This window comes from Arabidopsis thaliana (genome assembly GCF_000001735.4).
Source record: "Arabidopsis thaliana chromosome 1 sequence".
Classification (NCBI taxonomy): domain Eukaryota; kingdom Viridiplantae; phylum Streptophyta; class Magnoliopsida; order Brassicales; family Brassicaceae; genus Arabidopsis; species Arabidopsis thaliana.
The window spans coordinates 12070484-12084502 of record NC_003070.9 but is presented as its reverse complement, the minus strand read 5'-3'; the positions used below and the strand labels follow the sequence as shown (position 1 = coordinate 12084502).

The 14019-nt window shown below is 34.0% G+C and overlaps 3 protein-coding genes, 1 non-coding gene and 1 pseudogene across 9 annotated transcripts; 1 reads left to right on the top strand and 4 right to left on the bottom strand.

Moving 5' to 3' along the window:
* Window positions 1–448: 448 nt before the first annotated feature.
* Window positions 449–534, bottom strand: AT1G06667. Its single transcript, NR_139127.1, has one exon. It is a non-coding gene; the product is annotated as an other RNA (small nucleolar RNA).
* A 349-nt stretch (window positions 535–883) lies between these two features.
* On the bottom strand, window positions 884–3494 carry AT1G33320 (Pyridoxal phosphate (PLP)-dependent transferases superfamily protein; the record flags this gene model as incomplete). 3 transcript variants are annotated; one of them, NM_103059.2, is made up of 10 exons in its annotated part: window positions 884–1164; window positions 1247–1362; window positions 1448–1543; window positions 1957–2064; window positions 2239–2325; window positions 2412–2615; window positions 2700–2759; window positions 2867–3035; window positions 3114–3187; window positions 3294–3494. In NM_103059.2, 10 exons carry the CDS (start codon window positions 3492–3494, stop codon window positions 1041–1043), a joined length of 1239 nt encoding a protein of 412 aa, NP_174600.1. In that variant the 3' UTR covers window positions 884–1040. The 3 variants fall into 3 exon arrangements, with proteins under 3 accessions (NP_174600.1, NP_001321971.1, NP_001321970.1); NM_001333034.1 differs by having other exon boundaries at window positions 964–1164; window positions 3294–3458; NM_001333035.1 differs by lacking the exon at window positions 3294–3494 and having other exon boundaries at window positions 964–1164; window positions 3114–3238.
* A 184-nt stretch (window positions 3495–3678) lies between these two features.
* On the top strand, window positions 3679–3990 carry AT1G33300 (annotated as a pseudogene; the record flags this gene model as incomplete). Its single annotated transcript has 1 exon — window positions 3679–3990.
* A 4223-nt stretch (window positions 3991–8213) lies between these two features.
* AT1G33290 (P-loop containing nucleoside triphosphate hydrolases superfamily protein) lies at window positions 8214–10404 on the bottom strand. 3 transcript variants are annotated; one of them, NM_103058.4, is made up of 9 exons: window positions 10226–10404; window positions 10097–10159; window positions 9931–10008; window positions 9619–9839; window positions 9458–9530; window positions 9087–9371; window positions 8853–8996; window positions 8690–8740; window positions 8214–8585 (listed from the first exon to the last, which is right to left on the bottom strand). In NM_103058.4, exons 1-9 carry the CDS (start codon window positions 10376–10378, stop codon window positions 8514–8516), a joined length of 1140 nt encoding a protein of 379 aa, NP_174599.1. In that variant the 5' UTR covers window positions 10379–10404; the 3' UTR covers window positions 8214–8513. The 3 variants fall into 3 exon arrangements, with proteins under 3 accessions (NP_174599.1, NP_001321305.1, NP_849744.1); NM_179413.1 differs by having other exon boundaries at window positions 8402–8585; window positions 9315–9371; window positions 10226–10393; NM_001333033.1 differs by lacking the exon at window positions 10226–10404 and having other exon boundaries at window positions 8341–8585; window positions 10097–10214.
* A 133-nt stretch (window positions 10405–10537) lies between these two features.
* On the bottom strand, window positions 10538–11892 carry NAC015 (NAC domain containing protein 15). The gene is made up of 3 exons (NM_103057.4): window positions 11600–11892; window positions 11242–11510; window positions 10538–11155 (listed from the first exon to the last, which is right to left on the bottom strand). The coding sequence occupies exons 1-3, from the start codon at window positions 11760–11762 to the stop codon at window positions 10670–10672; spliced, it is 918 nt and encodes a 305-aa protein (NP_174598.1). The 5' UTR covers window positions 11763–11892; the 3' UTR covers window positions 10538–10669.
* Window positions 11893–14019: the final 2127 nt, after the last annotated feature.

The window sequence follows — 14019 nt, the reverse complement described above, 5'->3', positions numbered from 1 at the left end:
GAAAATTTCTAGTCATTATCGAGTAATGACTATTATAAAAATAGCAAAATAAGAAAAGTAAAATGAAAATAGTTTGATACATTAACATGATTTTTTGTATTTTTTCTTTTAAATGAAGATATTTTGTTAAGAGTGAGATTAATGGATGATTTAATGCACTGTGAAACTTTTAAATTTTTATCACTAAGTTTAGTTATTTTTTTAATGATATTAATTTAGAATGACATGTGGCACTCACTAGTGTGATGATTTGTCACTCATATAGAGAGAGTTGGCCAATTTTCATATATATGATTACTGCCTTTATAAAGATCCTGAATTACGGTAACTATGTGTGCAACATTCGCACATGGTTTCAGCGAATATTTATTGAATTTGACAAGTTTTTATGGGATTTAGATATTTTATAAGAAATTTGAAAGAAAATAAATTCTTTAAAAGAAAAATTGAGCTCAGAAGTGTGGCAATTTTATCTGAGTAATCAGAATAATGCGAAGGACCCAACCAACGCTGAAGCCAATTTCATCACAGCTCATGTGCACCATCCGGGAATCGAACCCTGGACTGTCAAGTGGCAGGCTACAATACAACCACTAGACGACTAATGCTTGTTGTTTGTCTTTATACATTTACGTTACCATCATCTGAACTAAATAAAATAAAACAAAATTTGTCTACGTGTATGTTAGGATCACACATATATAAAAGCATCATAAAACTGTAGATAATTAAAAGTTACAAGGATCATAAAATATATTAAAAGTTTCAATGGTTCAACTTAATATTTACAACTGTTTATGAAGAGTTACATAATCGTAAAAAATATTTATACGGATTGCATCTTTCTAAGAAAAATCCAATTGTAAGATATATGTTGTAACAAAAAATTATATTTACTTAAGGATTGTGATTTACAGTTGCAAAAGACATTTATTGAGATTGTTATTATTATGTAAATTATTTATTTCAAAGAACTTTTGTCACAATAAAAGAGAAGAAACGGGAAGCAACTTGGTTTTATAAAAATAAAGCCAACATGTTCAGATGGTTTCAAGAGCTTGGAGAACGTCAGCCTTGATGTCCTCAAAGTCTTCAATACCAAAACTGAAGCGAACTAGGTTGTCTTGGAATCCATCTTTAAGCCTTTCTTCTCGTGGTATATCCCTAAATCAAACACCAAATACGTTTTTATTATGTAACCAAAATAAACAAAATTATCAATGTTTTAGTGGAAAATCATATATACCAGATCCCTGTGGCGAGTTGGTCCACGAGGCTCTCGCATCCACCAAACGATGCTGCAAGGTAAGGGATCTTCAGAGCATCGATGAACTTGATTGTAGTCTTGAGATCTCCATCAATCTATTTTCGTGAAAGAACAAAGACATCTTTAGATTATTATTAGTAATATAGTTTCTTGGATCGATGGAGTTTTATTATTTCTTACCTCGAAAGAGATCAGGCCACCAATACCAGTCATTTGTCGCTTGGCTATTAAATGTTCGGGATGACTCGGAAGGCCTAGATAGTAAACGCGACTCACCTAACACGATTATATTGAACCCTTTTCTAATAAGATATGATGATCTATTTCAAACTGAAAGGAAAATTATGAAGCAACGTTATGATGTTTTTATATATGTTTGATCCTTAATTGTCTACGTGCATGTATAAATAGGGGATTCTTGATCATTTGTAAGATATATCCCAAATTAATTCAATAATATCTTCTTCTAGTTTCTCTTTAAGGTCGTTTTCATTTTATTACTTGCTTGGCAAGAAACCTCGTAAGCTTCTTCTTCTTTTATGTATCTTGCCCACAAGTAAATGATTATGAGTGATTAACGAAAAACTCAATCATAAATCTGTCTTATCTCTTTTATCAATTTTACGTACCAATAGATAACTAATGTGTAAACAAAAAGAAAGAAAGGATCTTGATGAAAAATATAGTACCTTGGGATGTGCTTCTAACACTTGGGCCATCTTCATACCGGTTGAATTCTGTTGTCTTACACGAAGATGCATCGTCTTCATGCCTCGTATGAGTAAATATGCAGCGTTCTGCTTTTTACAAAGAACCAATTATCCAAAGGTTGAATAATAGGACCGATCCTAGCTAAATCTAAAAAGAAGAATGTGAACCAAAATTGTCTAATAAAAAACCAAACCGACAAAAACTGAAATTTCAACACATTTACAAAGTCATATCATTCGAGGAGGATCAATCATTCTAACCGGATTAAGCGTGCCTCCCAAAAGCTTATGCAAATTGCGAATCTTGGAAACCAACTCCATTGAACCGGATATGCTTCCAGCTAGAAACTGAGAAGACACATGGAACAAATAAATCATTCTTCGATAACCATTTTTCCAAGGAATAATAAGGTTACACATTCTGATTTACGCACATCGTTGTGGCCTCCAATGTACTTAGTAGCAGAATGGTGAACAAGATCAGCACCAAGAGCAAGTGTCTTTTGATTGATAGGTGTTGCAATGGTAGCGTCTATACAAACAAGAGTTCCTCTTCTATGACAGATTTTTGAAACTAACTTAATATCTACACATCGAAGAAATGGATTTGTTGGGGACTCGGTAAAGAACAAAGAAACCTGAAAAACAAAAGATCACAAGTTCATATATTGCTTACCAGCTTTAAAGTTACTAAGTGAACTTATAATTATCACTTAAAATACCTCATGGTTATTAACAAGAGTTTGGAGCCCCGCAATATCATCAGAGTCAATAAAAGTTACCTGGAGACATTAACACACACACACACACACACATATATATAACAAAGTGTTAATCGATGGAGCTGGAAAGGAAACAAAATGAAAGTTATGAATTGAGATTTTCTTACAGTGATTCCCAGTTTAGTAAGAAAATTCTCCATGAAAATCCTTGTCTCCTTGTAACAATCTTTAGTTGCCACAATATGTCCATTTGTAGGAACCAAAGCCAAAAGCATAACATTACTTGCATACATCCCCGATGCCATTACCAAAGTTGATTCAGCCCCTTCAAGTACACTGAGCATAAAATGGAACAACTTACAAAACTCATGATATAGAGAGACAGTAAACAAAGACATCAAGAGAAAGATATACCTAATCTTTTCTTCGAGTGCCATAGTTGTTGGGTTTCCATAACGAGCATACTCATACAAGTCAATCCGTTTTTCCTACAAAATTGAAAGTAGACTTATATTTGTAAACCCTATAGTTGATTAACTCAGTCAAAGGAACACACCATTTACAATTTTTAACTAGAAGCATATATAAACGGACCTTGAAGTCGATTAGCTCGGTAGTATCTTTGAAGAAGTAGGTCGTTGTGTTGACTACAAGGGTCGTGATCGAACTCGTCTTCATATCACGACGTAATCTTTCACCTAATTGAAAACCATTAAACCCACAACAAATCCTATTTACCTCTGATTCTCTGGTTACGAAACGTTGGTTACTTGCATTTTCTTTTAATATTTGCATGTTTCTTACTTTATTTTGTTTCACAATCACAAAAACAAAGTGTCGTAGTTTATTTGAATATTTTATAAATATATCTTAATTTTATCCATATTATTTAGTTTATTAATTAAAGTGGGAAATTTATTTAGTGTATCAATAAAGGAAAGAACAAAAAAATGTCTTTGTTTTTCAATATGACTGAAAGTGATGAGCGAGGCGCATCCGCTGGCATTCCTGGTACGTTTGTGCCATGGCTTCCTCTCAAAGGACTGGTTAGTCCGGGTTTCTCATGTGTATAAGGTGGCTAATAGAAGTAGAGGTGGGATAGTGGAAGAATTTTGAAAATTATCAAGGAACCTCTTTGGCTGAGGAGAGAAAGAAAGAGGAATAGATAAAGCGTCTGAGAGATGTGTGATGTGTGTCAGTTTTTTTTTTAAATTTTTATTTTCTTTCTTTATTATATTTCATTCCCTCAAAGTTTAGTAATTAAAATGCTTAGTTTTAAATTTTATTTTTCTAAAATTGATCATATAAATAAAAATCTATGTCTTTTTCTCTATCATTTAATATGCATTTTGTTTAATGATTTTTAAATTTTATACTATTGAATACTATACAAATAATATTTACATAGATATACACCACTGTACAGATATACACTACTGTACAGATATCAATTACTCTACAGATATAAACCACAATACAAAATGATGCATTTGTACAGAAAGATATTTGTTCGGAAACTAATACGTTTTTGAAATTTTCTTAGATATATACTACTGTATATATATAGACAAATGTACATACGTAGACTATTGTACAGATATACACCACTGTACAGATATAGAGCATTGTACAGAATGATGCATGTGTTTAACGAAATCATAATTTACTATTATACGAACTAATATTTTTTCTTTATAAATGCATCATTCTGTACAGTGGTCTATATCTGTACAGTAGTTTATATCGTTACAGTGGTCTATATTTGTATAGTTATTATATGTACAGTGTTCTGTAATATAAAAATTAAAAATCAATAAACAAAATGCATATCAAATGATAGATAAAAAAACATAGATTTTTATTTATATGATCAATTTTAGAAAAATAAAATTTACAAATGAACATTTTAATTATTAATCTTTGAAAGAATGAAATGTAGTAAAGAAAGAAAAAGAAAATTAAATAAAAAATCTCACCCACATTTCTCTCTTACCCTCTCTTCTACATGTCATAATAGTGGCATGTTGGTAAATAAAGTTGTTACCATGGGGTATAATTGATTTTCTGATTTGTGGGGTCATAAGGAAGTGGCTAAATCTCCAATTATAAATAGTAACCTGCCCTATTTCATAATTAAGTTTTGGAAAGTGAGTAGTTTGCAACTTAACCCAAAAAAAATATGACTGAAAGTGATAGAAGAACACTCTTTCCAAAAGAGTACAGGTGTGATGGTGGAATAAAATAAAATAAAAAATATTGAGAAATGTATTTTCTTAAGTAAATATATAATTTAGTAACTTGCAAAAAGCATTTTTCCTATTAGTATCTAAATTTTTGGCAACTAACTAGTAGCATTTAGCCATTTACGTATTACTTGACTAGTAAAAATGGATTCTAGCCAACAACAAAAGTTCTCATATTTTTAGAGTAAAACAAAGATTGTTGCTATTGTGTAATTTCATTAATATTGACTGCTATCTTTAAAGGCACACTTTTTTTATGAAATCTGAAAACAATACCAAAGCTTTTTTATATTCTGTAAATATATGGTTATGAGGTTATCCGATTGTTTTCATATAGATCAAAAGAAATATCATAGATTTTGTTTACAACAAATTAATTATTAGTAATTACGAGGTGACCAAAAAAGCAAATAAAGAACAATTAATCATAAAGGAACAATAATGGACGTAGATAACGTAACAGCATGAACAGACAAACTCCCATCAGAGCTCAAGAATGATGGTTTCAAATTGTTCATGTTCAAATTGTTCATCTTTGTTTTCAAACAAATTAAAACCCAATTCAAATGAGTGCCAGTGATTCTAGTGGGAGTTGAGAGAGTCTTGGAGACTTAAAGAGATGAAATCTGGTTGAAAATAACAGGATACATATAGACTTCATGAGACATAATGGACACATATATGTCCATCCATAAGACATAACTCTTTCTTGTCTTTTTTATTTGGATCACTAACGAACACAACACAACACAACACATCCATAGGACAACAAAACACATCCAGAATTAGCTTAACAACTCTCCTTAATGGCCATGCACATTATTAAATGACACCTAATTCGACAATAACTTAAGAAATTTCCTAAATCAGTTGTCATTCTTTTGTCTTTTACGTACTCAGAGCTACTTAATTAGGAGTTTTCTTTTCCTTTAAATATTCATAAGACATTTTGTCTTTGATCGTCTCGGTTTCTCTGTTATGTTCTCGTTTTCGAGTAATGAACTTTTCTAGTTCTTTAACAAGAAGCATGTATATGACCGGACCAGCGTTCTATTATTATACTCTATGCATGTATATATATAAATTTCCTCATGCTGAGAAGATGGGTGATTGAATAATATCAATCATTAAAGATGTAGATTAGTTGAAACAACCAGCGAAACAATAAGCTATTTGATATTAACATATACAAATGTAAATATATTATAATCAAATTATAAATTATTAAAACCAATTATTTAAATTGAACAGAAATTTCATTGTTTGTAAAATTATTTATACCCAAAAAGGGTGTGTTGGCAAAATAGTCATTTTCAAACTTAATTGGAAAAGTAATCACTTTACTATTCACAATTTGCAAAGTAGTCACTTTTCACTGTTTGATTCGTACATTTAGATTGTATAACACTTTTAGTGTACAAATGTAAAGTGTACGATGTTTACTTCCAACACTTAGATCATTCATATAAACAATTCTTCCATGAATTCAAAAAAATAAGACAATACCAATGCTTTTTCAGTTCTGAAAATTTTACATTTATTCGATTGTTTTCAAATTAGATAAAAACAAATACTATAGTTTTTGTAAAGCCCTACAACAAATTACTAGTAATTACGAGGTGACAAAGAAAAAACAGATAACGTAACGTACCAGCATGAACAGCCAAACTCCCATCAGAGCTCAAGACTGAGGGCTTGAAATTGTTCATGTCCTCCATCTTTTTTTTCAGCACAAATCAATTCAAATGAGTAGTGCCAGTGATTCTAATGGGAATTGAGAGAGTCTTGGAGACTTAGAGAGATAAAATCTGGGTGAAAACGACAGGGCGGAGAGATGAGACTTAGTTCTGTTCATGGGACATAATAGACATATATATGTCCATCCATGAGACAATACACCTCTTTCTCATTTGATACATCATCAGTAACTTGGACAGAGTGTCCATGTATGTTAGCTTAGTGACTCTCCCTAATGGCCATGCAACCTATAGGAATTGACCACATGAGTACATGACTAGCTTAACAAGTATGGAATGATTGGTTTTATTAGGACTAAATAACCAATATTGAAAATACTTTTCCCGTAAATGTGCATATTTGTGGAGGTTTCTCGAATGTAAATCTAAGATAATCTCTCACTAAATATATATATATATATATATATATATATATATATATATATATTTTTTTTTTTTTCGGTACAACAATAAAAAATATTTTGTTGGATTTTTTGACAAGAATCTATTTTCCTTCACAAATTGGGATATTAATTGTTAAATATATCCATCTTCGACACACATTTGGATTGTGAATACCTTTGCCAAATAGTATTGTGAAGTTCGTATTTGTCTATATAAAAAGCTTTTTTGCTTTTGTCTCCTACAATGCCTCTCTTTCCGTACCACGGTGAAGGATTGGCAAATATGGTGTCTTGTGATACAAGAAACGAAGGAATGGTAATGAACACTGAAGATACTCTTCCATCGTCTCCATGATATAGGAAACTAGGCATTGATATATGGTTAGATACGGGGCAATACATGAGTGGAGACAGTAGCTGTGAGACGTGGCAAGAGAAGATTGGTCGATGGGAGTGTTAGAGGAAGAATCGAGAATATATAGCTAATGAGGATCATTTGCAGAAGAATATGAAGATTTTGGATTTGTTGTTTATCGTTTCCTTTTGGATTCTCAGAGAGAATCATTCCTCATCGTTCGCCGGAGTTTCATGTTGAACTCTTGTAGATGAGAAGTTGATATCGTGTTTTATGAACATTGTATCAATCTGTCATTTTCATTAATCGAAGTATTCTATTTCGTTACTCTGTTTTCCGTTATCACTCCAACAACGCCATGTCTTTTCAATCTCTTTTCTTGTCAAAGTGGAGATTTGGCCCGTGCGGTTCCATCTACCCCAAGAAACGAAAGAGAAGTTAGTCTCCGATACTTAAGAAGCATGTCAAGGGGGATAAAGAATGCAAATAAAGTATCAACAGAATTAACTCTCTCCATAGATTCTGAAGTAGTCATCTCGCACACTTGAGAAACATGTCAAAGGAAGAGAGGCATAGAGATTGTATCAACAGAATTAACTGTCCACAGAGAGCCAGATATATGGGATATCAGGAAAACACTCACTAAGAGCGACGTGGGACGTCAAATACCTAAGGAATCCATGAATGAGCATATTCTGAAATACTTCACAGAAGAACAGATCAATTTAGTTGAAGACAAAGACAATTCATGGGTTAACAATCACGGTGTTCGACAGCGAAAAAGGAACTACGCATGAGTTGTGTTTCAAGAGATGGAATTCAGCTGGAAGCTATGTATTGAATAAGAATTGGGGCAGGGATTTTGTGGAAAGAAGGATGTAATGTGTGCATGTGATGGGCTTGGTGCCATGAACCGTTGGCCTATGAATTACAGTGCATTTGAGTATATTTGAAACTATGTGATCAGACGGATGCATGCTTATTGTTTTCTTTTGATTATTTTACACAAATGGTTGATCATTTAAGAAAGACACATTTACTGTTAGTGTCATAAGTTTGACAACGATGAAGGAAACTCAAATGCCTTGCCCGTCGTATGCCTTCCATCTTTCTATCACCACCTTGTACTCTTCATCCCTTCTCCTCACCTTAAAACCATAATTTATAGAAGTCGAATCAGTATCTTTTGATCTTAATTGGTCAATCATTATGTATATTCTCAAATGATTATTGTTGAGTCTACTGTATATACCTCAACCATGGGATTTCTTCCGCGAAGCAACATATCAACACTCTTTTCAGTCTGGACGAGAGTGAAAAGAAAGACAAGTTTTGTTAGTATATATGATCTTTGATACTGAATGAGAATGACTGCAGGCAGAGGCAAGAACAGAGTTTTGAAACAGGATGCTTACTTGATGTGCAATCCAATAATCTCTTTCTCTCATCTCGATCAAAAAATAAAAAGTCGGTGGAGCTTTTCTCTCGAGAATACTCTTCTGACTCCTTCTCGCCCTCGCTTCTTCATCTCCAAGCGTTACAGTCTCAATACCACCAATCTACAACCAACAATGAGAACGTAACCAACATGAGAAAAAACTTTGCAACGGATACCATTAAATTCAGACAAGCGATGAAGAGATTATTACCAAGTCTGAAAGAGTAGGATTCTTTATGATGTTCTGTAGCTGCTCTCCATGAGCAGTGCCAATTAGCATCACTCCTCTTTCAGCAATGGAACGACAAGCAAGTGCTTCAGCTTCTGTGCCAATCTCATCAACGATGATCACTTGAGGCATATGATTCTCAACTGCCTCAATCATCACTTTATGCTGCAAAGATGGCTTAGGTACTTGCATTCTACGCGAACCTCCAATAGCTGAGTGTGGAATATCACCATCTCCTCCTATTTCGTTGCTTGTATCAATTATCACCTAAAAACAGCAAATTACACATACATAACCAGTTAAAAGCAGAGCACCTAAAGGCTAAGAAAACTTGAAGGATAGGCAAGACTCACCACTCTTTTCTGGAATTCATCAGACAAGACACGAGCAATCTCTCGCAAAACAGTGGTCTTACCAACACCAGGCCTATTATCAATTCCATTTAGAAGTTTAAATCATCATCAAAGATGAGAAATGAAGCATTAGAGTAGTGTGTAAAACAAGCAACAAGTACCGTCCAACGAACAAGATGCTTTTGCCATAGTGAAGAAGATCATAAAGCATGTCAATGTGACCACTCACAGCTCTCCCAACACGACAAGTTAAACCGACAATGAATCCCTTCCGATTACGAATAGCTGATATCCTGTGCAATGTACCTTCTATTCCAGCTCTATTATCAGCTCCAAACTCACCTACAAGCTCTTGAGCATCCTCTAACTCTTCCATAGATACCTAAGCTAGTGTTTTCATGGATACAAGAATCCATATTTAAACACACAAACACACAACAGAGTAAAGACACAAACGTAATAATTGGTTTTACCTCGTTGTTCCTAAGATATTGACCTCCAGGTTCTCCGAGATAACGTGCTTCAGGTGGTCTTCCTAAATCCATTATGACCTAATCAAGGTTTCAAAATTCATCACCATTAAACTTTCTCATTTCAATTTTTAGCCTTTGAAATTGTTTTCACAAGAGTAACAATAACCTCTACGAGCTGGTTTCTTCTTGAATCGTTCAAGAGACGGTGACGAAGATCTTTTGGAAGAATCTATAAAGACGAAAGTGTGAGAAGAGAACAAAGACGAATAGAGAGGTGATTAAAAGTAAATTAGACCTCGAGAAATGCGCCGAGATTGTCGTCGACGATCATAGAGGAGGAGTCTGGAAGAGCAAGAGAAGCGACGGAGGAGGAAACCGGAAAACGCCGGCGAATTGGGGAAATAAGACGACAAGCTCCGCCGCCCCATGGGACGCAAACTCCGGCCATAGTTTCACAGCCCCCACCGAGCGGATAAGGAAGGCTCCCCAAAACCACCACCGTGTTATTAAAACTTTATGGGCCTTTGGGCCTATGGGCTTTTAAGCCTACATTAAATATCTTAACCTATCATTTATTTCGATACCTTGAAGAGGAAGGGAGACGAATGGATCAAAGAAATTCTTATTAACTTATCAGTGAAGCAATTCGCTTCCAATTACAGAATGAAATAAATGGATACATGTAATCAAAGAACTTACATACGAAGAGATCCATACATATAACATTATCAGCATCTGTTTAAAACAACCCAAGAAATCCATTTTCACCGCGCAATGAAAGCAGATTAGAAGGTGGCTGGACCGTGGAAGAAGTGTTGTTACCGTCATCTTCAAACCTCATCGCTCTAGACGAGTCCTCATGACTCACCATGTTACAATTCACTATTCCCCATTCACTTACTGCCTTGCACGTGCCAACCTCAACCCCTGATGGCTGACACGCTTGTTGGTACTCGCTTTCTCTTGGTAGAAGAGCCAATGAATAGTCATAGCCTATTGAAAGAGGCTTGTGATGAGGTTGAAACATTGGTGGTTGAGGATATTGATGAACACTAATCTCTTCAGGCTTGTTAAGCTCAAACATTGAGATTCCTTGGTAAGGGCTTTCTCTTCGGATGAAACTACGAGCTTCAAGCCTATTATTGCTGATGTTTGAGCCAACATCATTCCCTACTTTGAACAGATTTTTCTTCTTGAACACTCTACAAACAACCCATCCATCTTCCTGCATTATGTATAGATTGGTTTATTCAATTAAAAATCGACCGACTTTCACAAATTTTCTAATGAATAAGAGATATATATCCATACACAAGGGTCATCTTCAGTGTCTTCGATACGGTACTCGTGCATGATCCAATCTGTCTTTTGGCCATGAGGAGCTCTTCCTTTGTAGAATACAAGAGTCTTCCTCATGCCGATCTTCTTGTAAGAATTTCTTATGCATTTGTCACGTCCTGTCGCCTTCCAAAAACCGGAGTGGGTTGCACGGTTTGTCCTTGACCCTGTCGGATATTTCCTATCCTTGTGGCTGAAGAAATACCACTCATTTTGTGGCGTTGATCCTATTTTGCATCTATCTACAAAAACAAAAAAAAAATGCTTTTGTATAGTATCTAATATAACTAGAGGATTGGATCGTATATGTATTATTAATAAAAGAACGTACCTTGTAAATCCCACGGCTCAATCTTGTTCAAATCAACCTCTTTGATGACTTCCATCTCAAACTTTTCATAAGAAATCTTCTTCTTCAAGTAGTAATGAAGAAGTTCTTCGTCCGTTGGATGAAACCGAAAACCAGGCGGTACACCTCCGTTAGACGAACTCATTGTTCGGTTAATAAATGATCAATGTTTGTTTGAGTACAAAGCTAGATAGAATTACAATGATCTGCCTTTTGTTTCAAGCACTCTTCGTGTTCTAGGTTTATATAGACCTAGAGAAAATCCTAAGAGGGATTACACACACGTAATCGTCAACTCTATTATCACAAATTAAATAATCAAATCTTAATAGTATATGATGATGAAGAAGTTGACGGCCGGTGACAACGCCGCCGGAGAAGCTTAAAAAGCTATCGTGAAAGCTGAAATATCAAGACTCTTCCACAGCATTTAAGCCGTATTACACTTGCGTGAACGTTGACCCTAGCTAGTTTTTTATTCATCTATTAAACGAATGATCCCGGTGAATTTGGAAAACAAAATTATAATTATCGTTATGTCATGGTATTAATAACGAATCCGTGTTGATTTTAATTGCTCCGTAAGCAAAGGTTTTCGTCAATGAAAAAAAATACATATGGGGAACTCCAATTCTTATTATACGGTCCACATTTGTGTATATGTGTGAAGTTTGGTTAGCAATTAATATGAATCTAATTAAAATCGACTAGTTTTATTCGATAGTTAACTTTAAAAAAGGGCATGCAGTGGACAATGGGCCAATTGACCAATTGTGTTAGTGACATTTACGATATATATTTTCTGATTTTTTTTTTTGTTTGTCTAACTTTCAAGCATTCAATCTGTTTAATTCCTTGATTCATTGTTCATTGACTTAAGCAACCAATATATAAATGGATTTATGAACTCAATGAAAATGGGATTTGAATTTTGAGTTAGTTTAACAAGCGGACGAGTAAGTAGGTAAATCTCATGCATGCATCGCACATGGGGAGACTTGTGGACCTGTGGTGATGGTATTGGTATATGTACGTTGACATACGATTAATGTACTTCTAACCAATTATATTACGTTCGTGAGTAAGGTGAATTTTGATTATTTATTTTAAGGGTGTTAAACTTATAAGATACAACGGATGATGATGATCTACGTTGTGTGCAACAAAATTTCTGTATGTTTTCTACTTTTCCAATAATATCGCGAATTGTGTTGCATTCTTCCATTTATTTCAGTGCATTTTGGTAATTTCCAATAAATTAAGTTATATTTAGGATGAAAGTTTGGTTATCTCGATAGGATCGGATCAGATCGGATCGATTTAATGGAAATCTTAGATTAAAGTTTGGTTATATTGATAAAATCACCGGACCGGTTTAATAGAAATTTTAGGTTTAGGTTTGGTTATCTTGATAAGATCATCGGGCCGGTTTAATAGAAATCTTAGATTTTGATTTAAGAACTAATGGTAAGAAGATTTTTTTTTCATTAATAGTATATTAAAACTCTAGATTTAAGCTGGCGGAAATCAAATTGTCTTGTCGAAAATGGTAACTCCAGTAAAAGATGTGGTGTGATTTAGAGAATGTAATACCTAATATCAATGATGCGCCTTTTATCAAGTCATTCCTCGCTAGTGAAGTAGAGTTAGCATATTTCATTCTAGGTAATAAGATAACCGCAATTGGAGCATTCGAGTCATGTCGTCTAAATTAGACTCAGAAGATAAAGACTTTGGAATCGATTTATTTGATGAAAATCTAAGTAACACAAGTAAGTTTTCGATTGTACTTCAATTTACTTAGTATTTCATTCTTGATAATTTTTCAACAATATTTTTTTTTTATGAATGTTTGCAATCAGCAGATCTGGAGATCCTTGGTCGAATGGATGTTTTTTGTTCAGGATCCTCAAAATGATGGCAGTACCGTCTTGTTGCTTGGAGATGATATTGGTTACAAACCTATTTTGACTAAATGCACGGCTAATAATATCCAAACTATACTCATGTACACGAAGTAAATGTATCCTTATATACACGAAATATATGTATTTCATGACCACATGCATAAACTATACGACATTATGTAGTTAATACCATAAACAAACAATTACGGTACAATGATCGATTGACTCTAACGGAAACCAGAATTGACCAATAAAACTATTCAAAATATTCATAAAATCCCTAATACTAATCCTCAATATATATTTATATGTACTCCTTGCTACTTCTACTTACTAAATTAGTCATTCATTAAGCATTGGCATCTAAAAAGGTCTCAATTTTTCTTGTTTTCTTGTCAAATAAGTGTAAGTTTGAAACTTTTGGAAGCCGACATTTCTTGTTGGATCAATAAATAAAAAGTAATTCGTTCGTCGATAGGACCGGCATTACCAATT